General features: G+C 39.4%; 1 protein-coding gene across 1 annotated transcript in view; it reads right to left on the bottom strand.

Moving 5' to 3' along the window:
* ZFYVE28 (zinc finger FYVE-type containing 28) overlaps positions 1–25,001 on the bottom strand; it is a 2,243,904-nt gene that overhangs the window by 508,450 nt on the left and 1,710,453 nt on the right. The window contains exon 11 of the mRNA XM_044062894.1: positions 728–841. Coding sequence (XP_043918829.1) covers positions 728–841 — 114 coding nt within the window. The remainder of the gene's footprint in view (positions 1–727; positions 842–25,001) is intronic.

Below are 25,001 nucleotides of genomic sequence, written 5' to 3'. Positions count from 1 at the left end.
TAGTCACATCTACTTTAAATTTAAAATATACCCAGATATACTAAATTAGATTTCTGGATCTGTCATACAAACTTTGAAGACAAAACATTTTACTGCCTTGATATGACAATACAGATACTGTTAACTTTTTAATGAAAGAAATACAAAATACACAATTTAAAATGTACTTCAGTTTTCTGTATTGTCTTCATACAAGTGTATTTACTATTTAGTAAAATGCATTTTATAAAAGAGAGCAGTCAGTGCCCAGAGAGGTACATATCAATAGCTCAAATATTACTACACTCTAAATGTTGCTCTTCAATTTAGATGAACACTCAATAGTATTCCTTTACTTCCTTGGAGAATGAATGCTAACAAAATGTTAATAATCTGTAAAATGTTAATGCCTGAAAAGTACCATGAAGGATGTGACATAAGCAAACCTTGAAACTATTTGCCAAGGCTCAGTAGGATCTTCAACAGCAGTACAACCCCCCAAAAAGTTTTGAAATCTGCCCTAAATATTTTTGTGCTACAACAGCAGATCTTCTGTTTAAACCATTTTCAGGGGTTTCTGTTTAAATCCATTTTCAGGGTGCAAATATTATGCACAATTATTTTACTTCAAATCAAATGAACTGACCACATTTCATTGCAGAACTGAATTAGGATTTTGAGAATGATTGCTGCATCCATCTACTGCATACTTCACAATACATGACCTTCACAATTTCATTCAATTTACCTTTCTTCTTTTCCTTATCAGTAATTTCTGGTTTAGTTGCCATAACTTCAAATAACGTCTTCAATATACTTCGCAGGTCACTGGCATAATTTGTCTGAAGTTGGTCAGCAACACCTAGAAAATTATAAATAATGTACAAAATTATATATATTTTCTTCCAACTGCTCTGCAAGTAAAATAATGCCTAGTAAAACTGATTTAATCAAACATGCTAAATGAATGGAACTATAAACGGATACACAATGAAACAGACATGATCATGTTCTGCATTTCTAAACTAAATATCCTGTCTTCTGTCATCTGTTTTACATACAACAGCCATAAACATCCCTTACTACAGCACTACTCTACTCTCTCTAAAACTTAACACACAAAATCCCTGTAGTACACCCTACATTTATTTCTGCACCATAGTCTAAGGACATGTTTACATTAATAACAAAAAAAAATCCACTTGGCAATGTCGTCTTCTGTATACTACCTAGGCAGCATTTTGACTTGTAATGTCTTAAATGGGTATACAAGTTATTTGGCTGCAGAGGAAGCCTAGACATCAAATCCCTCCTAATGTTGTTTTATTACTCCCATGCAGAGATGAGCCTGGTTGACTGGCAAAATCCTATAATGAACAATCTTTTCCCTCCAGTGGATTGTTAAAAGAGAAACATCACAATAGCATGCTTTTACATTAAATGCCAAGCTTCTGTAGAATAAACAAAGCACCTAAAGGCTTTAAGGCATTTGAAAACTGTAAACCATCCTCTGAAATGTCAAACACATTCTGTTCTCTCAACTCTCTTTTGTTCCCTACACTACAAAATAATTTTTATTAATATAAACACAAAATTGTCTAGTCCGGGTAGTTTAAGTTGTTTTGTGCACACTCTCAAGCAATCTTTTTTCTGTTTTTACATTAAGATGACTGGCACAGTCCATCTAGTGGCAGAAGGTTTTTCTTATAGCTGTGAAATCCCATGAGAAAACTGTAAGCCAGGGACTCTGTTGCTGAACTGCACTTCACAGTCCTTTTTGCTTTGCTTTTACATTAGAAAAGTCTAGGATCATCCTACTTGTGGTGGAAGGTGTTCATTTGGTCTCTCTAAGTTGGGAAGCACTCCAAGAGAGCCCAAAATATAATCCTTTTTCTGTTTGCAATAAATTAACGTTTGCACAGAGCTGCTCACCACACAGTAGCAGTTGATAGTGCCCTGTACAGAAGTAAATGCTTAAACAGTAAATACCATATACTAGCACTAAAATCTGTCCTTAACCCTGGAAACCACCCCAGGAGAACGTTGCAAAACCCAGTCCTAAAACCATAATAGACCGTCCTAGCACAGGTCCAAACAAAGTACAGTTTTGTACCTACCATAAATGTAGATGTTCGAGTGCTAATACAGCTGCAGTAATCACATATGGGTTCTCTGCCGTCAGGCGGGTCCTCGGTTGGCCGAATTCCAAAGTCTTGGTCCAGCGTCAGTTGTTGTCGCCTTCTTCCCTGACGTCAGTGCGACAGGGGTATATAAGTAACAGCTGACGCCATGTTCTCCAGTCTTTCTTGCCCCAGATGTCAGGTGCCCCCAAAAGGAAGGCAACAGATAAATTTTATATATATATATATATATATATATATATATATATATATATATATATATATATGATATATACAAGCAATACAATGTTATCAAAAAAGAGTAGTTGCAAGCAAATACACCATATGAGGATAACCCAAAATAAGTTGTATGAGGAGGAGTTAGCCACTAGTCCTATACCTAGAGGGGAAGGAGGGAGGGAAACCTGTACTGCAGCTGTATTAGCACTTGAACATCTACATTTATGGTAGGTACAAAACTGTACTATGTTCATCGTGCATACAGCTGCAGTAATCACATATGGGTAGAATCCCAAAGCTACGCACAGGGTGGTAGGCACTAGGTAGAACTGGGGTGAGCCAGAATGCCCTGCAACACAGCAGTAGCAAAGCCTGCTCTAGTTTTGGAATATAAAGGCAGGTGGTAGTGTCTTGTGAAGGTATGTACAGAACTCCAAGTGGCTGCCTCCAAGATATCTTTGGTAGGAACTCCTCTGAGGAAGGCTGTAGAGGTAGCTGTGGCCCTGGTGGAGTGTGGTCTGATGCCTACAGGGACAGATTTCCCATGATAGGAGTAACAAAATCGTATGCAGTGGCCTATCCATTTAGAGATTGTCTGTTTGGTAACAGGCCTCCCTTGAGCTCCTACAGCATAAGACACAAAAAGTTGTGATTTCCTGAAAGGCTTTGTTCTGTCCAAATAGTAACGTAGCTGTCTATGGATGTCTAAGGAATGTAGCAGCCTTTCTCCTTTGTTTTGAGGATTAGGGTAAAAGGTAGGTAAGTGTATGGCTTGATTTAAAGCTACCCTGGATACCACTTTAGGCATAAATGACGGGTTGGTTCGAAGGGAAACCCTGTCCTGATGGAAGATAAGAAAGGGCTGCACAGCCATGAGGGCTTGTAGTTCCGAAACCCTACGAGCTGAGGTAATGGCCAGAAGGAAAGCTGTTTTCCAGGACAAATATTGCAAATCTGTTTTGGTGTTGTCTGTTTTCATCAATAATTGCCCTGGATGCAGGAGGTCCTTGAACGCTGTAATTGCATTTATTATTGCTAGCATTTCTTTTTGATTAATGTGAAGGTACTTTTCCTTTTGGAACCATTTGCCCTGAATGCACCTGCCTGTCATGTGCGCCCCCCCAGGCATAATCTGAGGCGTCTGTTGTAATGACTTGATTTGCTTGAGGCTTGCAGAATGGGAGACCTGTGTTTGTTTGACATGCTTGGGCCCACCATAGAAATTCCTTTTGCAAACATGGAATTATTGGTATTATTGTTTCCAAATTGTGGCTGTGTTGAGACCATAGGCTTTTTAGGTACCACTGAAGTTTTCTCATATGCAACTTTGCACATGGGATTAAAAGAATGCAAGATGACATGAAGCCCAGAGCCTGCAGGATTTTCCTTGCAGTAAGCCTGGTACAATTTGCTAGTGTTTTGAAGTACTGAGTTAGTTGCCCTTGTTTTTCTGGTGTAAGATAGACCCGTCTGGGTGTTTGTGTCCAAGTTGGCACCCAGGAAAGTTATTTTCTGAGATGGTATTAGCCTGGATTTCTCTTTGTTGATTGTGTATCCCAGAGAATTCAGTAACCGTGTTGCATAAGCCAGATGTCCCAGAAGAGTGTGCTTGCTGTCCGCTTGGATCAGGCAGTCGTCCAAATAAGGGTAAATTTGTATCCCTTGAAGTCTGCAGTAGGCAATTACTGATGCCAGGCATTTCGTGAATACTCTGGGCACAGTAGATAAGCCAAAGGGCAATGCAGAGAATTGATAGTGGATTGAACCTGCAAGAAATCTGAGGTATCTTCTGCAACTTTGTCTGATTGGGACATACAGGTATGCCTCCTTGAGGTCCAATGTTACCAGCCAAAACTCCTTGCCCAGCATGGGAAGAAGCTGCTGTAATGTGAGCATCTTGAATTTTGGTGCAGTAGAAATGTATTTAGGATGGATAAGTCCAAAATGGGTCTCCAGTCGGTTCCTTTTCTTGGTACCAGGAAAAGTCTGGAATAAAAACCTTGGTCTTGTTCGTGAGTCGGAACCTCTTGAATGGCTTTCATGTCCATGAGTTTTGTAATTTGTATTTGTGCCTCTGCCCTTTGATTGTGTGGCAGGTTTGGCATGCCTCTCATTTTTGGAAGAGTGTGAAAATGAAATCTGTAGCCTCTGTTTATTATGTCCAGGATTCATTTGTCTGTTGTGATAATATGCCAATTTCCTGAAAATAGTGCCAGCTTTCCTCCCAAGGGAGCTGCCAGTTGAGATTTGCTTGGCATGAAAAGGGGGAAGTCATTGGGTTTGCTTTCTGTATTGTTGTGCACTGTCTTCGCCACCTCTTGGTGCTTGAGTTGGCCATTGCCTGCCTCTATATGATCCTTGAGATTGTCCTCTGCCCCTTGAGCGCCTGTATCTACCTCTTTGGGGTTTGTCTGTGGCTGGAAAGGACCAGTTTTTTGTAGGCCAATTTCTACTAAAAGGAGGTGGCTGTACCTGTAAAAAAGCCTTGACAGTTTGCATAGATTTAGCTTTTTCTTCCATTTTGCGTAGTATCTCCTCAGCATTAGTACCAAATAGCACATCCTTTTGTAAAGGAGCATCTAGTAGTTTAGCTTTAACATGATCAGGCAAGCTTTGTTCTCTAAGCCAGGCATGTCTACGAATGACTACTCCTGTAGCAGCGGCTCTACTTGAGGCCTCTAAGGCATCATAACCACATTGTAAGGTGTATTACCCACTTGTTCTGCACTATGTATCATATCCTGCAATTCCTTCAAATCTGGTTGTTCAGGTTGAGATATTTTGTTTCTTAATTGAGATAACAGAAACTGCTGATATTTAAGCATATGGAACTGACAATTTAAGGCCCTCATGGCTAGGGTGGTCGAGGTGTATACCTTTTCCCCCCACCTTTCTAAGGATCTAGATTCCCTTTCAGAAGGTAGTGGATTCTTGGCAGTAGAGGCCTTCATTCCCTTGGGGCCTTGAGAAATGGTCTCAGGGTCAGCATTATGGCTTTTGAAAAGAAATTGGTGAGAGTTAGGGACTCGGTAATACCTATCAGGTTTGACTGGTGCAGGAGGCAGGGAATCCGGATTGAGACAAGCATCCGAGTAAACATCATCAAGTATGTCCAGGACAGGAGGAATAGCCAGAGGTCTGTGTTGAGGTAACAAAAGAAATTCCCTAAGCCTTTTCTTGGAATCATAAAAGTCTTGGCCTTCCCAATGGAAGTGCTCCCTCAAGGTGTGCAAGGTTTCCCCAAAAGAAAAATCCTCTGGGGGAGATACAGAAGGAATGGACTGTTCTGCATCAGAATCTTCATAAGGGAGTAATGAGTGTTCCTCCACATCAGAATGTTCTGCGAAAATGGACCCCTGTTCAGAAGAGGGAGAGTCTTCCTCCACTCTGGGTCTCTTGTCTGGAGGGGGTTGGGAACCCCTGATATAGGAAATTAAATCCTCAGCCATTTTAAGCATCTGCTTTTTAGGCATGGGGCCTGGGGATGGGCCCTGTGCAACAGGCCTCTTGGGATGCATGGCTGATTTGGACTTAGTGAAGGCCTTAATGGAAAAGGAAGAAGAGGGTCTAAATACACCCTGGGTGGAAGTGGACCTGTCCACATTAGGAGGCTCAACACTCACAGTGGTTTCGGTGGTTGTAGTCTGAGTTAGGGCCGAGGTACCAGCGGTCTCGGGTACAGAAGACACTGCCAATGAAGTGTCGTCGGTAGTCAGGGACTGCATAGGCGTCTCGCTGAGAACCGGACCACGTGCAAGCCGGTTTTGGCGTGGTGTCGGTGGAGACCGCGGACCTCACGTGTCGGTCCTTGTCCTTTCATTTTTTGGACAAAACGGTAGTCGGAGTATCCGACGACATTTTATAATCAAAGGCTTTACCAAAATAATGTTGGGTGAACTCCGCCCGACGCTTAATAGTGCGTTTATTGAAAGTAGCGCAAAAGCGACAGCCAGAGACGTCGTGGTCTGGGCCTAAACAAGGTATGCAGAGGGAATGGAAATCCTTATGCGGCATTTGCTTCCCACAAGAAATACAATTGTTAACTTTGTCTGACATCGGTCTGAGGCAAGAAAAGTTTCCCCAACGGGGTACTTACCTTTAAAGAAGACTTCGGTTTCCAATTTTTCGTAAATTCAGTAGCTGGCCGACCGGCACTTGCGAACTGCTTCTGCTTCGGGCACCGCGCGGCAAAAAAGACTAGTGAACATGGCGTCGGCTGTTACTTATATACCCCTGTCGCACTGATGTCAGGGAAGAAGGCAACAACAGCCGACGCCGGACCAAGACTTTGGAATTCGGCTGACCGAGAACCCGCCTTACGGCAGAGAACCCATATGTGATTACTGCAGCTGTATGCACGATGAACATCATGGATAATCAATTTTCAAATGTCTCTGTTGTCAGATTGGTAGATATGGGCATCCTAAGAATATGTAGCAATTGTCTCATGTTTTCAGACAAACATTTAATCCTTAAAGACATGAACATAGTATGCAAGAGATGTACAAATACGACTTCCATGGAGGCAAAATCTTGCTTACAAACTGGGTTGCCAAGAACACACACTACATCCTCCACGCATACCACTCACCACACACAGAGAAAATTTTATGCTGAGGCACATAAAAGAAACCTTCTCAAATCTCAAAGACCTCCTATGCCTACAAAGGCCAGTTCCTATCCTCAGCAATCTCTAAAGCACACACCAAAAGCAACAACAAACACAACATACAAGTGACCTGAATCCCCTATGACAGCAGTCCTAGGTAAACAGTTTGCTTGCCTTACGGGCTTCAATCTTGGGAGTCCACTGAGTGTAGGCTTACATTCTTAAGTTCACAGGTATATACTAGGCTAACGACCAACCAATGTCTTTATAAGACTAGCCAATTATGTCCCTAAAAAATGCCCATGATATACTAGCAACCTACATACTGGACCCTTCCCAGTTTGGCTTTGTCAATTGAAGGTGTTGCCTATATTACCTGGGAGAGTTCTTCAAGAGGGTCACCAAGGCAATGGATGAGGGGAAGATTGTGTATATAATCTAATTTGATCTGGCTAAGGCATTCGATATGACCCCAACTCAAGTACTCTTGACAAGCTCACCGAACTAGGTACAAATCCCTACATAATTTGCTGGATTGTCAGCTGGCTTATAGAGTGGGCTCAAGAAGTCGGGATTGGTGAGCCCTCCAACAAAGTGCTGGACTTGCTTCTGTTTGGCATCTACTTCTTGGAAGTCAAAGCTAATGTCAAGGGCCTCTGGCTCACCAAGTTCGCAGATGACTGTAAAATGGGAGCTATCATAGATTCCTCCTTTGACACTAACATCCTGCAAGAGGGACTAACACAGACAAATGACTGGTGCCAAAGCCACGCTAACACTCACTGTCAAAAGTTGGGAAAGCATCCACACAAGCCAATTTCTCCACTGATAAAACACCCCTAACAGCTGATACAGTAGTTAGGGCTCTGGGAACATTTGTAGACAGTAATCCGGAATTTAACTAACACACAGCCAAGACAGTAAGAAAGTCAATCTATGTTGCCCAACTTATAAGTAAGGTTATGGCATCCAGGTCCAAGTTATAATACCACTTTACTTGGTCCTTAACAGACACATCATTGAGTACAATGCCCCCTCTTCTGCATGTATCTGACCTGGTACATGCAACAGCTGGAACTGCCAGAGAGGTTCCTCACCAGGAGAATCTAGGGTATTAACACTCTGTCTTTCACAGATTGTTATAAGGCCCTGTCTCTATACTGAGAGGCGATCTATGCCTGGCATACAGGACATCCTCAGATCCAGTCCTGATGGATCTTTTGCATATCTGCAAAATGAAGAACACTAGTAACACTGGATCCAAGAATTTCAAATTTGCCTACAACACATATAGAACTTGCTGATGCAACTGATGTGTCTCAGAGATCTCCATGCTATGGAATAGGCTCCCCATCCATGTGAAGCAGAGGTCATCCCTGACCCTATTCAAACTTAACCTTGATCACTGGACTAGAAATCATAAATTCATTCCTAGTCTGGTCTCCATGTCTCTAACGGATGGAGGCAGGCAGTAAAGTCACACTAATGGGGAAGGGATGTGAATTTAACATGTGTGCCAATAACACTTTGTTTTACAGCACAATAAACCACTCCCTTGCCTGATAAAAAAAAACCAAAAAAAAAACTATATATATATATATATATATATATATATATATATATATATATGGTTCTACCTGACATAATCGAAACCACACAACACCGACAACCACATCGTCCATAAACACGAAACCACACATAACCGACGACAAAAATAACCCGGCGTAACACAAACACGAAACCCCATACAAAACAAAACACATCCCATTCCACAAACCACACACACAACACAAGCACACCAAATAACTCACTTAACCCACCCCTAACCCTAAATCACTTAACCCAATCCTATCCCCACAGCCCGCCAATCTCCACGCTTACCTGTCTCGCACCCTAACGTCGGCTACTACCAAGATACTCACACAGCCTTTCCGCATCCTCGGCGTTGGCGTTGTCATCCGTCGTGGCGGTCTTCTGCATTGTCGATGTTCTGCAACCCGCGATTCGCCGGTCTCTCTTTCGCTTCGATCTTCTGGGTCTTCTCAGCTGTCGACGAAGTCAGGTAGAACCATATATATATATGTTTAGAAAGCTTGTGAGGAATCTAGTACTCTATTTTTGTTTTACTTGGATCGCTTGTCTGTGTACTTAATAAAGGATTTTCGACTGGAAACAAACTGCCTGCCTTGCTTGGATTACTTTCGAATACTTAGTAATTCTGTACAATTATATATTTTTTATTATTTTATTTTATTTTATTTATTTTTTTTTACTTAAGACGAGTTTAAGTTTGCTACTTCTACTACTATTGTCTGATCTGATTAATATACAGTGATTAACTAGAGATATATGGACTGAAAAACTTCCGCACAGAGAAGTTTCTTACATTGTTTTGTTTTTGGACCCACTATACTTGTTTAGTGGGTTGTTTTAAGACTTTGGAGATACCACGGAGATTACTTTTTTTTTTTTTAAGTAAAATAATATCTAACATATCCCCCAACCCTTAGCCACCTCCAACTAACATACACCTCCTAACAGACACCTAACTTACATGGGGAAACAACTGCGTTGGAATGCATGGCTAGGTTTATAAAGACCCTGGTGGTTGTTAGCCTGGTGTATACCTATGAATATATTATGTGCCATCCTCGACAGATGCATACTGGTGACCCAAAAAATACATTACACAAAAAAAAAAAAAAATCCATGAGGTCACTGACAACCACTATAGGTTGCTGTCAGTTTGCATTTCAACACACAAAGATAGAAATATGGATTTAGTGAACCTTTTTCTATCATACCTCTCAGCTGTCCAAATTTTTGCTTCACATTTTAGTCTGTTCCTCATAAAAATTTGTGGTGTTTTTGCACATCATTGAGGACTGAAGTCAGTAACTAATGACAGACACTAGAAGTTGTCTTCATAACCCTCAGAAAATGCATGTTAATGCCACACCTAGTACTCTGTGAACTTTATAAGTTTATAATAGCAAAAAATTATAACATATCCCTATTTTTGGACCTTTGTACCCCCATTATTTCAAGCTTTGTCCAGATTTCTTACGATAAGAGATTGAGAGCTATGTTTTTTTATTAGTTATCAGGCTTTGTGGATATCATCCCTAATTCACCCACAAAGTCTGTGCGAAACTGACCAAAAACTGATACCACAAATTCTGCATATGATTTTTTTTACAAATTAAATAATGTACTGTTGTCTTCTTCTCTCATGTTAGAACCTTCCTTTGGTAAAAAGTTTTTTAAACACGACAACCCAAGTAATAATTTAACCCCAATGGCACACATTTGAAACAAAAGAAACTATCTGGAACCAAAGTCCAGCTGCAGCACCATATTCTACCCCAGTGGCGGCCCGTGCTATCGGACTGCAGCCCCCTCAACAAAAAAAATTTTTTTTTTAAATTTGCGGACTTCGCGCATGCGCAGTAGCCCAGACTACTGCGAGTCTACTGCGCATGCTCCAGGCAGTCCGGCAGACCAGGTAGGGAAACATAGGAGACGTCTGTGCACTTTTAAAGTGCACAGACTCGCTGGGAAAACGCGTCGGGGCCGGACTGCAACAGCAGCAGTCAGCGTCGGGACTGTGGATTAGGGTTTGGATCACGGAAATCTCGCGGGACTGTGGATTATTGCGCGGGCATTTGGATTAACGTTATGGAGAATGGGCAGCAAGGACAGGTAAGTGTGTTAATTATTGTTTAGAATGGTAGGGAAGTGTGTGAATGAATGTATGCCTATTTGAATGGACTGGTGTGTGTGTGTTTAGAATGGTAGGGAAGCCTATTTGAATGGACTGGTGTGTGTGTGTTTAGAATGGTAGGGAAGTCTATTTGAATGGACTGGTGTGTGTGTTTTTAGAATGGTAGGGAAGCCTATTTGAATGGACTGGTGTGTGTGTGTTTAGAATGGTAGGGAAGCCTATTTGAATGGACTGGTGTGTGTCTGTTTAGAATGGTAGGGAAGCCTATTTGAATGGACTGGTGTGTGTGTGTGTGTGTGTGTGTGTGTGTGTGTGTGTGTGTGTGTGTGTAAATGTGTGTGAAAATGCCCCAGGTGCTCATGGTGGTGTGGTAGGGAATACCTCAGGCTTGAACCCTGTACCCTGTATGCAGGTGTTAAAGACTTGAGTTCCCTACCCACCACCATTTGTAAAAAAAATTGCAGATTTTTGCCTCATATTTGATCTGATCTGTTCCTCATAATATCTGTAGTTTGTAAATGTTCCAATGCTTGATATTTGATGGTGTAGTAGCAGCATTGTTGCCTCACAGCTGCAGGTTCTCAGGTTTGACTCTTGGCTGGGGTTCCTTCTTTGTTTGGTCGTTTGCTTGATATTTGATGGTGTAGTAGCAGTGTTGGGGGTTCCTTCTTTGTGGGGTCTGTTTGCTTGATATTTGATGGTGTAGTAGTAGCATTGTTGCCTCACAGCTGCAGGTTCTCAGGTTTGATTCTTGGCTGGGGTTCCTTCTTTGTGGGGTCTGTATCTTCTCCCTGTGTTTGTGTGGGTTTGCTTTTGTGTCCTCCCATGTTACGAAGACATGTCTGCATTATTTCTTCCTGGGCCTCTGCTGAAAATTGTTTTTTTGCTCCAAGTCAGACTGTCCTGATTAATAAATGTTAAATAAAATTGACAGGCATTTGAATTTCAGACTTCAGGTTTCTGAATGTTTAATTTCTTACATATCTGATGGTGCAGTGGCAGTATTGTTGCCTCATAGCTACAGGATTTGTGGTTTGATTCTTGGCTGTGGTGCCTTCTTTGTGGAGTCTCCTTCTTATCTCTGTGTTTGTGTGGATTTGCTCTGGTATCCTGCCATTTTACAAAGACGTGTCTACAGTATTTCTCCCTGGGCCTCTGCTGAAAATTGTTTTTGTTCCATCAGAAGTAAAATTGACAGGCATTTGAATTTCAGACTTCATAGTCTTCAGAAAATACATAGTAAAACAACTTTTTATTCTAGCAATAAATATATAGTAACACAACCTTTTATTATAGCAATTTTTTATGTTTGTAAGATGACTATTTGAAATTTTTCCTTATTTTTGGACTGTAATACCCTGCTGTTAGTGGCTTTGTCCAGGTTTTTTGTGCTAAGGTTGACAGCTAAGGCAAGAACTGAATTCACTGAATATGTTTGAGGGCTGTATTCCCTCATTACTGGGTTTGTCCAGGTATTTTGTGCTAAGGGGTTGACAGCTATGGTGAGAACTGAATTAATTAAATGATAGCCATTTAAATTTCAGTCTTCCTCTCGTTCACAAAACAGCTGATTTGGCGTAGTGGTATGTTGCTCTTGACTGTTTTGCACAGGAACCTTGTATGTAAAATGTACGATGGTAACACAGCATTTTTCTTTCACAAAGCAGGTGATTTGGCATAGTGGTATGTTCTGACTCTTTTTTGCACAGGGACTTTGGCAGTAAAATGTATGGTGGTACCGTGGTAACACAGCATTTTATTCTAGCAGCTTTCCAAGATTATACAAGCAATGTTTAATGTGTCCCTGGTTTTTGCCCTTTTGACCCACCCCAATAAATTTAGCTTTTTCCAGACTTCTTGTGCTGCGAAGTTGAGATGCAGTTGAGTATTGAGCAGATCTTACAAGGAGCTGAGAGCTGCAGGGGAAGAGAAGTTTAGTGCTAATAGCACAACAGGCTGCGTGCTTGCTTTTGATGCAGAAGGTTGTTGGTTCGACTCCCATAAGGGGTGAATGCTGAAAGTTAAGATATTAATTATGAGCCTGTTATCAGTTTGCCATCCATTTCCTATTGCAATATTACTAGCTTATTTTTAATGTAATTTAGGCAATTTATTCCACAGGGGCATCAGACACTTTATTGTTCGATGAAACCATGAAATGTAAAGGTGATTGCTAGCACCAACCTCTTCATTACAGATTTATTTAACGTGGAATTATTTAGATGACTTTTTTACTACTTCAGAGATTGTGCATATTTACTGATAATGGTGGACTGTAGAATTGTGCATATTTACTGATAATAGTGGACTGTAGAAGTTTGAGTAGACTTTTATGATGGAAATGTTCTGAATTGGACAGTTTTGTTTCATTGTTTACTGGAAAAATGTTCAAAGCAATAGGAAGGTGTATCAAAGAGCACATGTATGTTTCATATGCAAGGGGCCTATGATTTGAAAACAGCCCAGAATTAATTTTTATCTGCCACGAGTAAAATGTATTTTCTTTGAATGTGGATTTTAATGTTGTTTCAGTGAATGTGAGTTTCAAGGGCAGAGAAGGTTTAATGCCAAGTTTGTTATGTCTTAGTGTTTGTGCTGTAAAATGCAAAAAATAAAACTTTCAAATGAAGTTCAAATAATCATAGAAGTAAATCAGTATGCACATTAGTGTTTATGGTAAATGGAATGAAATAGCAAATTAATGGATCACTGGAATGGCTGCAGGGAGGCTCCATTCGACCAGTGTTTTGTGAGGGGGAAGGGCAGCAAACTTAGACAGCCCCAGCTGAGCCATACCTCCCAACTGTCCAGATTTTCAAAGAATGAATAGATGTTTTGCTTCTTATTTTTGATTTGTTACTCATAAAAGTTTGTGGTTTTCTGGCAAATCATTTAGGAATTAAGTCACTAAATAATGACACACCTAGTTTCAGACTTCATAACCTTCAGAAAAATGCATGCTAAAGTAAGACCTGTTCTATCAACTGTCCCAGTTTATAGAAGAGCATTTTTTAGTACTGTTTATATGTTCCCCCCAATATATTTGGCCTTGTCCAGATTTATGTCCCAGTTTATACAAGAGCAATTTTTAGTACTGTTTATATGTTCCCCCAATATATCTGGCCTTGTCCAGATTTATTGCATTAACAGGTTGAGAGGTACATGCAAATAAATTGCTTTATAGAATTAGGCATAGCCAAACCTCTGAACTGTCCCTGATTTTGACTCAAAATGTTGCTCTTCCCCTAATGATCCCTCTGCAAAACAGCAATTTTGGAAGAAAACATGGAGGGTTTATAATTAAGAAATAACTGTAATAATCAGATTACTTTTATTTCAGAAATGCATGTAGATTATTTTATTTTGTCAACTGCTCAAGTTAGCAGTACTAATATTAAAGTGTCCCTTCTTTGACAGGTTCCCAGCTGTATTGTGTTGCTATTTTATATTTTTACATCACATTTTTGGTCCATTTTTCATAAAATTGTGTTTTTTGGCAAATTAGTGACAAATAATTAAAGACTGAAGTTAGAAAATAATGACAGACATTTGAGTTTCAGATTTCATACCATTCAGAAAATTCATACTAATGCAAGACCTCTATTAGCTTTCTAAGGTTATAAGAGCGATATTTTAAAAATTGTCCTTATTTTTGGGCCTTTGTCCCATTTCTTTGTATGGCTTTGTCCAGATTTCTTGCTCTGAGGTTGAGAGGTATGACAAATGTGTCAGGGCCATCACAAGTCAGCCAGAGACATTTCAAACTGTGACATACTTGTTACACCCCACTCCCCCATGTAGTGACTCTGGATGTGTCAAAGCAAGGCAAGGAGTAGTTATGCAGTGTAAATGTGCAGAGAATCCCACCCATCCAAGGTAGACACAAGTACTAGAGTGGCTTTTCATCTGTCCTTGATTTTTGCAGAATGGTCTGGTTTCTGTCATATTTTTTGTACTGTTGATTTATGCTTATTACTCAAAGTGCATGTTGCTCTGTGTTTAAGTAGCAATACTTCAATGACCATCAGGTAAGCTTGGCTGAGATTGCAAGATGCAAGTAAGCTTTAATAAGCATACTGTTAAAGAATTGCCAACATTGAAAGCCTTTCTGTTGCCATGTAGAGAATACTTAACCAGATAATGTATAAGCCTTGGGTATTGAAATGCATATGTCAGTATTTGTAATAAAGGACAGAATTACATTATTTTAAGTCTCTCATTACACTTGGAGACTTACAGTAATCTCTGCAGGCTTTAACCATAAACCGAATGCCAATCGTGTGGTCTATAACCTGTACAGTAATCCTTTTAAGCAATGTATCTTGAGCTTATTTCTTGTTTGCTTTTCATTTTTTACTTTGATCATGTTTTCCCCATGAAACAAGTAGTTGTTAGGCAGCAGGTCTTTTTTTGGATAAGGAACATTTTTACAAGTGGGGGCATCAGAGATTTCTACTTTCAGCATGTTACTTTAATAATTCTGAATATAAATTATAATTAGAACTGCAGTACAAGAAGTGGTTTGAGTCGAGTGCTGCTTGTTTTTCTTATACTTGATTTTGACTGGCATTCCATTAATGTATTTAAAAAAAAGTAATTTATTTCTTCATGCCTCACAACCTTTTTTGTTTCCATCTAGATATTAAGCTGTCATGCAGCCAATGCATTGAAATATTTTTATTCTTCTACACTTCATTTTGTCTTGATTGGACTCTCATGACAACTGTTTGGCACCCAATGCAGTATATTTAGTTTTTGTGGTTTGCTACTACAGGTGTTTGTGTGTGTGGTAGGGAATACCTCAGGCTTGAATCCTGTACCTTGTATGCAGGTTTTAAAGACCTTAATTCCCTACCCACCACCATTTGTGAAAAAAAAACTGCAGATTTTTGTCTCATGTTTGATCTAATCTGTTCCTCATAATATCTGTGGTTTGTAAATGTTGTAATGCTTGATATTTGATGGGGCAGTTGTAGCATTGTTGCCTCACAGCTGCAGGTTCTCAAGTTTGCTTCTTGGCTGGGGTGCCTTCTTTGTGGGGTCTTTATCTTCTCCCTGTGTTTGTGTGGGTTTGCTTTTGTGTCCTCCCATGTTACAAAGACATGTCTGCATTATTTCTTCCTGGGCCTCTGCTGAATTTTTTTTTTGTTCCAAGTCAGACTGTCCTGATTAACAAATGTTAAATAAAATTGACAGGCATTTGAATTTCAGACTTCAGGTTTCTGAATGTTTAAGTCTTTGCATATTTGATGGTGCAGTGGTAGTATTGTTGCCTCACAGATATAGGTTTTCTGGTTTGATTCTTGGCTGGGGTGCCTTCTGTGTGGAGTCTGCATCTCCTCCCTGTGTTTGTGTGGATTTGCTCTGGTGCCCTGTCATTTTACAAAGACGTGTCTGCAGTATTTCTCCCTGGGTCTCTGCTGAAAATTGTTTTTATTCTGTCAGCAGTAAAATTGACAGGCATTTGAATTTCAGACTTCATGTTCTTCAGAAAATACATAGTAACACAACCTTTTATTCTAGCAATTTTCTAAGTTTATAAGATGAATATTTGAAATTTGTCCCTATTTTTGGGACTGCATTCCCTCATTATTGGCTTCGTCCAGGTCTTTTGTGCTAAGGTTGACAGCTATGGCAAGAACTGAATTCACTGAATGTTTGAGGGCTGTATTCCCTCATTACTGGGTTTGTCCAGGTGTTTTGTACTAAGAGGTTGACAGCTATGGTGAGAACTGAATTCACTAAATGATAGCCATTTAAGTTTCAGTCTTCCTCTTTTACAAAGCAGCTGATTTGGCGTAGTGGTATGTTGCTCTGTTTTGCACAGGGAGCTTGGCAGTAAAATGTATGGTTCTAGCAACTTTCCAAGATTATACAAGCAATGTTTGTGTCCCTGGTTTTTGGACTTTTGACCCCCCCCCCAATACATTTTGGCTTTTTCCAGTTTTCCTGTGCTGCAAAGTTGAGTATTGAGTAGATTTTACAAGGAGCTGAGAGCTGCAGGCGAACAGAAGTTTAGTGCTTCTTAAGTGAAGCTGGTTTGCCTTAATAGCACAACAAGATGTGTACTTGTCTTTGATGCAGAAGGCTGTGGGTTCTACTCCCACAAGGGGTGGATGCTGCTGTACTGAGAATGTTCTCCTTGGTGAAGATACTAACTATGAGTTAGTTATCAGTTTGCCATCCATTTCCTCTTGCAATATTACTAGCTTATCATTTTTTTAATGTAATATAGGCAATTTATTCCTGAGGGGCAACAGGCACTTTATTTTTCGATGAAACCATGAAATATAAAGGTGTTTGCTAGCAGCAACCTCTTCATTAGTTACAGATTTCTTTAATGTGGAATTATTTAGATGACTTTTACTTCTTCAGAGATATATTTACTGATAATGGACTGTAGAATTGTGCATATTTACTGATAATGGACTGTAGAATTGTGCATATTTACTGATAATGGTGAACTGCAGATTTGTGCATATTTACTGATAATGGTGGACTGCGGAAGTATGAGTAGACTTATGATAAATGTTCTGAACTGGGCAGTTTTGTCATTATGGGTGCATGCATTTTGTTTCATTGTTTACTGGAAAAATGTTCAAAACAAATTTAAAACGCCCTCTAACAACTGTAATATATTGTACAAGGAATATAATTTAGTACAATGAGGAAGGTGCATCAAAGAGCACATGTATGTTTCATATGCAAGGGGCCTATGATTTGAAAACAGTCCAAAATTAATCTATCTGCCACTGGCAAAATGTATTTTCTTTGAATGTGGGTTTCAATGCTGTTTCAATGAATGTGAGTTTCAAGAGCAGAGAAGTTTTAATGCTAAGTTTTCATTGTGAGACTGCATTGCTTTGTTTAGTAGATGACTTAGTGTTTGTGCTGTAAAATACAAAATAAAACTTTCAAATGAAGTCCAACTCATCATACAAGTAAAGCAGTATGCACATTAGTGTTTATGGTAAATGGAGTGAAATAGCCAAGTAATGGTTCAGAGGAATGGCTGCAGAGGCTCTTCAACCGTGATTTTGTCAGGGGGGAAGGGCAGCAAACTCAGACAGGCCCAGTTGAACTATACCTCCGAACTGTCCAGATTTTCAAAGAATTAATAGATTTTTGCTTCTTATTTTTGGTTTGTTCTTCATAAAATTTGTAGTTTTCTGGCAAATCATTTAGAAATTAAGTCACTAAATAATGATACATTGAGTTTCAGACTTCATAACCTTCAGAAAAATGCATGCTAAAGTAAGAACTGTTATTCTATCAACTGTCTCAATTTATACAAGAGCAATTTTTAGTACTGTTTATATGTTCCCCCAGTATATTTGGCCTTGTTCAAATTTACTGCATTAACAGGTTGAGAGGTACATGCAAATAAATTGCTTTATAGAATTAGGCATAGCCAACCTCTCAACTGTCTCCGATTTTGGCTTAAAATGTTGCTCTTCCCCCTAATAATCCCTCCGCAAAATAGCAATTTTGGAAGAAAACATGGAGGGTTTACAATTAAGAAATAACTGTAATAATCAAAGTTATAGATTACTTGAAATGCATGTAGATTCTTTTATTTTGTCAGCTGCTCAAGTTAGCAGTACTAATATTAAAAAGTGTCCCTTCTTTGACAGGTTCCCAGCTGTATTGTGTGGCTATTTTATATTTTTGCATCACATTTGGTCTATTTTTCATAAAATTGTGTTTTTTGGCAAATTAGTGACAAATCACTAAAGACGGAAGTTAGAAAATAATGGCAGACATTTGAGTTTTAGATTTTATACCCTTCAGAAAAGTCATAATAATGCAAGACCTATTCTATTATCTTTCTAAGTTTATTAGAGCAATATTTAAAAATTGTCCTTATTTGTGGGCATTTGTCCCACTTCTATGTATGGCTTTGTCCAGATTTCTTGCTCTGAGTTTGAGAGGTATGACACATGTGTCAGGGCCATCACAGTCAGCCAGAGACATTTCAAATTGTGACATACTTGTTGCACCCCACTCCACCATGTACTGACTCTGGATGTGTCCAAGCAAGGCAAGGAGTAGTTATGCAGTGTAAATGTGCAGTGCCCCCCCCATCCAAGGTAGACACAAGTACTACAGTGGCTTTTCATCTGGCCTTGATTTTGCAGAAAGGTCTGGTTTCTGTCATATTTTTGTACTGTTGATTTATGCTTATTACTCAAAGTGCCTGTTGCTCTGTGTTTAAGTAGCAATGCTTTAATGACCATAATGAAAGCTTGTCTGAGATCATAAGATGCAAGTAAGCTTTAATAAGCATACTGTTAAAGATTTGCCAACATTGAAAGCCTTTCTGTTGTTGCCATGCAGAGAATACTTGACTAGATAATGTATAAGCCTTGGGTATTAAAGGACAGGATTCCATTATTTAAAAAAACTCATTACACTTGTTGGAGACTTCCAGTCATCTCTGCAGACTTTACCCGTAAACTAAACAGAATGCCAATCATGTGTGGTCCATAACCGGTACAGTAATCCTTTAAGCAATGTATCTTGAGCTTGTTTCTTGTTTGCTTTTCATTTTTTACTTACATGTTTTCCCCATGACACAAGTAGATAGTTGTCAGGCAGCAGGTCTTTTTTGGATAAGAAACATTTTTACAAGTGGGGGCATCACAGAGATTTCTACTTTCAGCATGTTACTTGGCACTTTAATAAAGCTGAATATAAATTATAATTAGAACTGCAGTGCAAGGAGAAGTGGTTTGAGTTGAGTGCTTCTGGTTTTGCTTGTACTTGATTTTGACTGGCATTCCAGTAATGTATTTAAAAAGTAATTTATTTTTTCATGCCTCACAACCTTTTGTTTCCATCTAGATATTAAGTAAGCTGTCATGCAGCCAATGCATTGGAATATTTTTATTCTTCTACACTTATTTTTGTCTTGATTGGACTCTCATGATGATGGTTTGCCATGCCACCCAGGGGAGTGTATTTAATTAAAGTTAGTTTTTGTGGTTTTGAGCATAGCTCCTCCCCTTGCTGGTTGGCCACACCCCTTCCCCTTGACCCCACCCATTCAGCTGGCTCCTGCAGCCCCCCTTTGATTTGAAGTCACCAGCCGCCACTGTTCTATCCTTGTAAGTTATTTAAATGAAGATCTCTCGCAATGTCTCTTTTTTTCTAGAGTTGTGCAGCTGAGTGACCTACCACTGGGTGTCATTAGAGATCCATCTTTCATTCCCAGAAAGGTCTAGCTAATGTCATCTGTTAATTAAGGGGCTAGACATTCCACAGATTAATGAACTCTTTAACACTTGAACAGTATCACAGGCTGCTCCTTTGGTGAAGACTTCAGGTAGTCAGATCTCCTTTTAGCACTGCAACCTATTCTACCTACTGCATGCCTTTGGTATAGTGCAGAAATAAAATGAAGTAAAGGTAGTCTTGATTTTCAGAATAGCAACCTTCTTCCACTCATAAGTCCAACAACAAAGGTCTACTTTTAAATGTCTACACATGGCAGTAACGAAAATAAATAGTCTTAACACAAAACCTATTAGATGCCCATATAATGTAACAGCCACACACTATTTCTACTACTGAGTTTAGATTAAAATATGAGTTTTGCATAATTGTTCAAGATGGCCACTAACAAGCAGGGCATACTGGAATCAGTTCTGTTATAAATGAGGTAAATGCAGCTTCTCTCTTTCCAAGACCTACAAATCTAAGCAGCACTTGGTCACCTTTAATAGGAAGCAATGTGTTGAACATTGTATTTATTGCCTTCTTTATGACTATTAAAAAAAAGTATTCATTCACAAAAGTTATTAGTTGTACTGGGGGATGCTCTGATCAAGTCTGCAAATTGGACTCTGAAATAACAATAAAATAAACTCTCTCTTCCTACCCAGGAGAAGGATTTAAGACCTAAAAGAACACAACTGCATGATAACGAAAAAGAAAAGCACAGTTGTGTACACTTACCATAAATGTAGATGTTCGAGTGTATTCACTGTTGCAGTCATCACACTTGGATTATACTGCCAGGGGTAGCCCTCAGTTGGCCAGAATAACATAGGCTTAGTATTTCTGCGTCGGTTGCTGTTGCTTCAGGACTGACATCAGGTCATCAGTGGTATAAAACAGGCAGCCAACACCATTACATCAGTTTTTCTTGCCACAAATGTCAGGAACCCCCAAATAGGGAGCCACATTATGGTGGAAAAACACCACCAATAAAAAGTAAAAGTAAACAGCCCTGTAATGAGTGAGGAAGAGAAGGAGAGAGGAAACCAGTAGTGAAAGAATAAGTATGCTGTGCTAAAGTCCTGATATACTCAAAGTAATTATTAAATCCAAAGGAAAGTATCAGGACACTGCTGGAGTAAAATCACTTCAGAATTTAATGATGCAAAACAAGGTTAGCGCTTTCGGGATAAACCCTTCCTCAGACAATACATAAAATTACAGAACACCACCACCATATTTAAAATACATTTAACCAATCACATTCAAAGAAAAACCCGCCTATTCTGTAAGGTGGGTTTGATAGGTAAAACATCATTAAGACCCGGATACCTATGTGCCATGAATTCCACTATCCATCTGGATTCTGCTAGGGCTGTTTGGTGTTTAACATCACCCCCCCTACTGTTAAGTTTAATGTTTACAATGCACCTGAATTTGAAAGTATGTGTGGGATTTACACTAATATGTCTACATAAGGCATTACTCAGATCACAATTTCTGATATTACCCAAGTGCTGCAAAATCCTCACCTTAAACATGTTGTTGGTCATGCCAACATAAAAACATGGACAGCATTCACATTCCGCTAAGTAAACCAGATTTTGTGTTCTGCATGTGGCCCTGCCTCGTAAATGAAACAATTTGTGTGTGATGGGGTGCCTAAACTCTGTCTGAGTGTTGATATGTGCACAAGCCTTGCACCTACCACAAGCATGAGTACCTGTACTCATGGTAAACATACACTCATTATTGTGCTGTATTTCCTTACAGAGTAGATCTTTCAGGTTCTTATTCCTTCTGTATCTAAACATGGGATGCTCTCCTACAACATTTTTAAGACCCATATCACTCGTCAATATATTCCAATTACTCTGCACTATCTTACATATATCATTCATATTACTGCCACATGTAAATAGCAACTTAGGTCTCCCTTCCATATATCTATTTTCATTACTGGAATTAGATTCCTTTCTATGTGTGTTGCTCATCCATGGTTTATACCTAGTTTTCCTATGCCCTCTGTGGTTTTCTATAACTTTTTTGACCAGACATTTTCCATATCCTCTTTCTTTAAAACATTGGTCAAGTTTATGCAATTCCTCATTAAATTGTGTCCAAAGAGCATATTCTAGAAACTATGCTCACCTGACCTTTAATGATGTTTGAAAAAACATATCGTGGATGCATACTATCAAACGATAATAATGTATTCTGCCAACAATCTTTTTTATATAAACTAGAGGTAAAACCGTTCTCTACTTGTTCCACATATACATCTAAAAATTCTATCCTTGTGAAAGAAGTTTTGGCACTGAATTTCAGAAAAGTGGTTGTAGAATGAATATAAGTTAGAAAATTATCAAAAGAAACATTGTCTCCATTCCACAAAACAAAAATATCATCTACAAATCTAACATACATTGAGATATAATCACTCCATCTGTTGTTGTTCAAGATCTCCCTGGACTCCCACTTAGATAATACAAGATTTCCATAGGTATTAGCACAGGGGGTACCCATGGCTACCCCCCGTGCCTGCCTATACAAAGATCCTCCTCCTATAAAAACATTGTTTTCCAAGACTAAACACAGCATATCTTCCACCAACTGTCTCATGTGATCTGTGGCCCCCAGACTTTTAATTAATTCACCAACAGCTGTTACACCATAATTATGTTCTATGACTGTGAACAGACTATTCACATCTAAAGTCACCATTAACAGATCTTTCCCATCATCCGGTTTTACTATATCTGCTAGAAGTCCTAGAAAGTGTCCTGTATCAACTACAATGTTTTTGATCTTATCCATGTATGGTTTAAGTGTAGCCTGTAGCCAGATTGAAATGTTCTCGGTGACCCAACACCTGCCCGAAACTATGGGTCTTAGGGGTGGGTCAATTAATGATTTATGTATTTTTGGCAGTGCTTTAAACACTGGGGTAACTGGCTTATCTATCCACAGGAACTCAAATGTTTCCTTTGTTATCTTCATTTCATCCAACAAGGAATGTAACCGTTGATGTACTCTATCTATAATCATTCTAACCATTAGGGGATTGATTTCTTCATAAGCTCTGTCTGTTGTCAACATGCTCTTCAGTTTGTTATTATACCACCTAGTACTAAGAACAACTACCGCTCCCCCCTTGTCCGCCATCTTGATCGTGATTTCTTTATTATCTATTAAACCTTGTAATGCATGCTTTTGTGCTAAAGTCAAGTTATAATAGGTACTAAAATTCCCATCATTAAAATATTTAATTAAGTCCCTCTCACACCCATTCATAAACAAAATTTAAAGCTGGCGTAAAACTGGGTACAAAACTACTTGGTTTCTTTAGTTGAAGACTATTAACTTCTGTGTTATCAAACATCAGCTTCAACATTGTATTCTTGCAGAACAACATCAAATCAATAATTACATCACTATACACACATGTCCTGCTGGGTACAAAAGTAAAACCTTTGTTGAGAACATTCAATTCTTCAACATTAAGCATATAGCTTGATAAATTATATACAATACCAAAATGTGTATGGTCAGTCATTGAAATGTCCTCCTCCTCTTGTCCACGATTCTGTCCTCGCTGGAGGACCTCTTCCATGCCCCTTTTTTCTTCACTGGGGCTGGGAGTTTCTCCAAAAAATGCATGGTGCCTTGGCCTATCTTCGGACGTGCTCCAGACCTGTTAGGGCATCCTTCAACAGCGTCAAAGGTTTCAGTCGACAAACGAGATGTTTCAGCTCCTATTGATCCAACTGCTTCTGTGTTCAAAGAAGCAGAATGCTCCCCACTGAGACATGACATGTCCACTTCATTGTATGTAGATATATCACCCTTATCTACTCCTGCCGCATTGCCACTAGTAATCAGTTCCTTATTCTCATACTGTGTAGATTTCATGAGCAAAGATGAGCAAACAGCCGTTGTCGATAAAGGGAAAGAAGAGTCTCCTGTATCTGGTTGTGGCCCATTAGATATACCCACTAGTTTGTCTCGCTCTCGCTCATCAATCATGCGTGTTACGGATTTCCTGTAGTTACGTTTACCGAACTCCGCTGTTGTTTCCTTATATCTCGGCCAGACAAAAATGTTCCCATTTACAAAATCTTCATGATCCCTTCTTATTTTATTCAACTTGGTTTCACGAAGCTTGTCAGCTTCTTTGGCTAAAGTTTCTTTTAAAGCAATTATTCTCTCTTTGCACTTAACCTCATTAAAGTCTGTTGTAAGTTTATTATATAAAGAGGCTACATCTTTCTTCAGAATCTCTAATTCCGGTGCAAAGAACTCGATAAGTAGCCGCATGTACTCAAAACTGGTATTGATGTTGAGTGTTTGCCATTTAGTTAACAGCTCAGGGTAGCGATCACCCTGAGCTGGCATACACAAAATCCTCATACCTCTGGGTACGATACCGTACTCCAGACAAGCCTCAAGGTGAATAGCCTGCCATTGCAGGTGCTGCATCTTACCGGCTTTAAATGTCAAATCACACAGCAGATCTTCATACGCTCTGTCTACAGCAACTGGGGTAGTTCTACCTTGTTGTCCTTCCTTCTGGACCAAAAAGCCCAAGTTCAGGAGCGGATTCCCTTGTAGAGTCGGCGACCTGTTGCTGCTACCATAAACCATTTCTCCAGGAGGCATGGTGAAGGAAAGAGAATCATTACTAATATTTCCACTTTCAGTACTCACAGCATGCATAGCGTACGAACAAATAAGTCCAATAGTGAAAGAATAAGTATGCTGTGCTAAAGTCCTGATATACTCAAAGTAATTATTAAATCCAAAGGAAAGTATCAGGACACTGCTGGAGTAAAATCACTTCAGAATTTAATGATGCAAAACAAGGTTAGTGCTTTCGGGATAAACCCTTCCTCAGACAATACATAAAATTACAGAACAACACCATATTTAAAATGCATTTAACCAATCACATTCAAAGAAAAACCCGCCTATTCTGTAAGGTGGGTTTGATAGGTAAAACATCATTAAGACCCGGATACCTATGTGCCATGAATTCCACTATCCATCTGGATTCTGCTAGGGCTGTTTGGTGTTTAACATCACCCCCCCCCCCACTGTTAAGTTTAATGTT

The sequence above is a fragment of the Protopterus annectens genome, chromosome 2.part1 (assembly GCF_019279795.1).
Source record: "Protopterus annectens isolate FY-2018-M chromosome 2.part1, PAN1.0, whole genome shotgun sequence".
Classification (NCBI taxonomy): domain Eukaryota; kingdom Metazoa; phylum Chordata; order Ceratodontiformes; family Protopteridae; genus Protopterus; species Protopterus annectens.
Note: the sequence above shows the minus strand (reverse complement) of the source record. Positions and strands in the feature narration are given on the sequence as shown.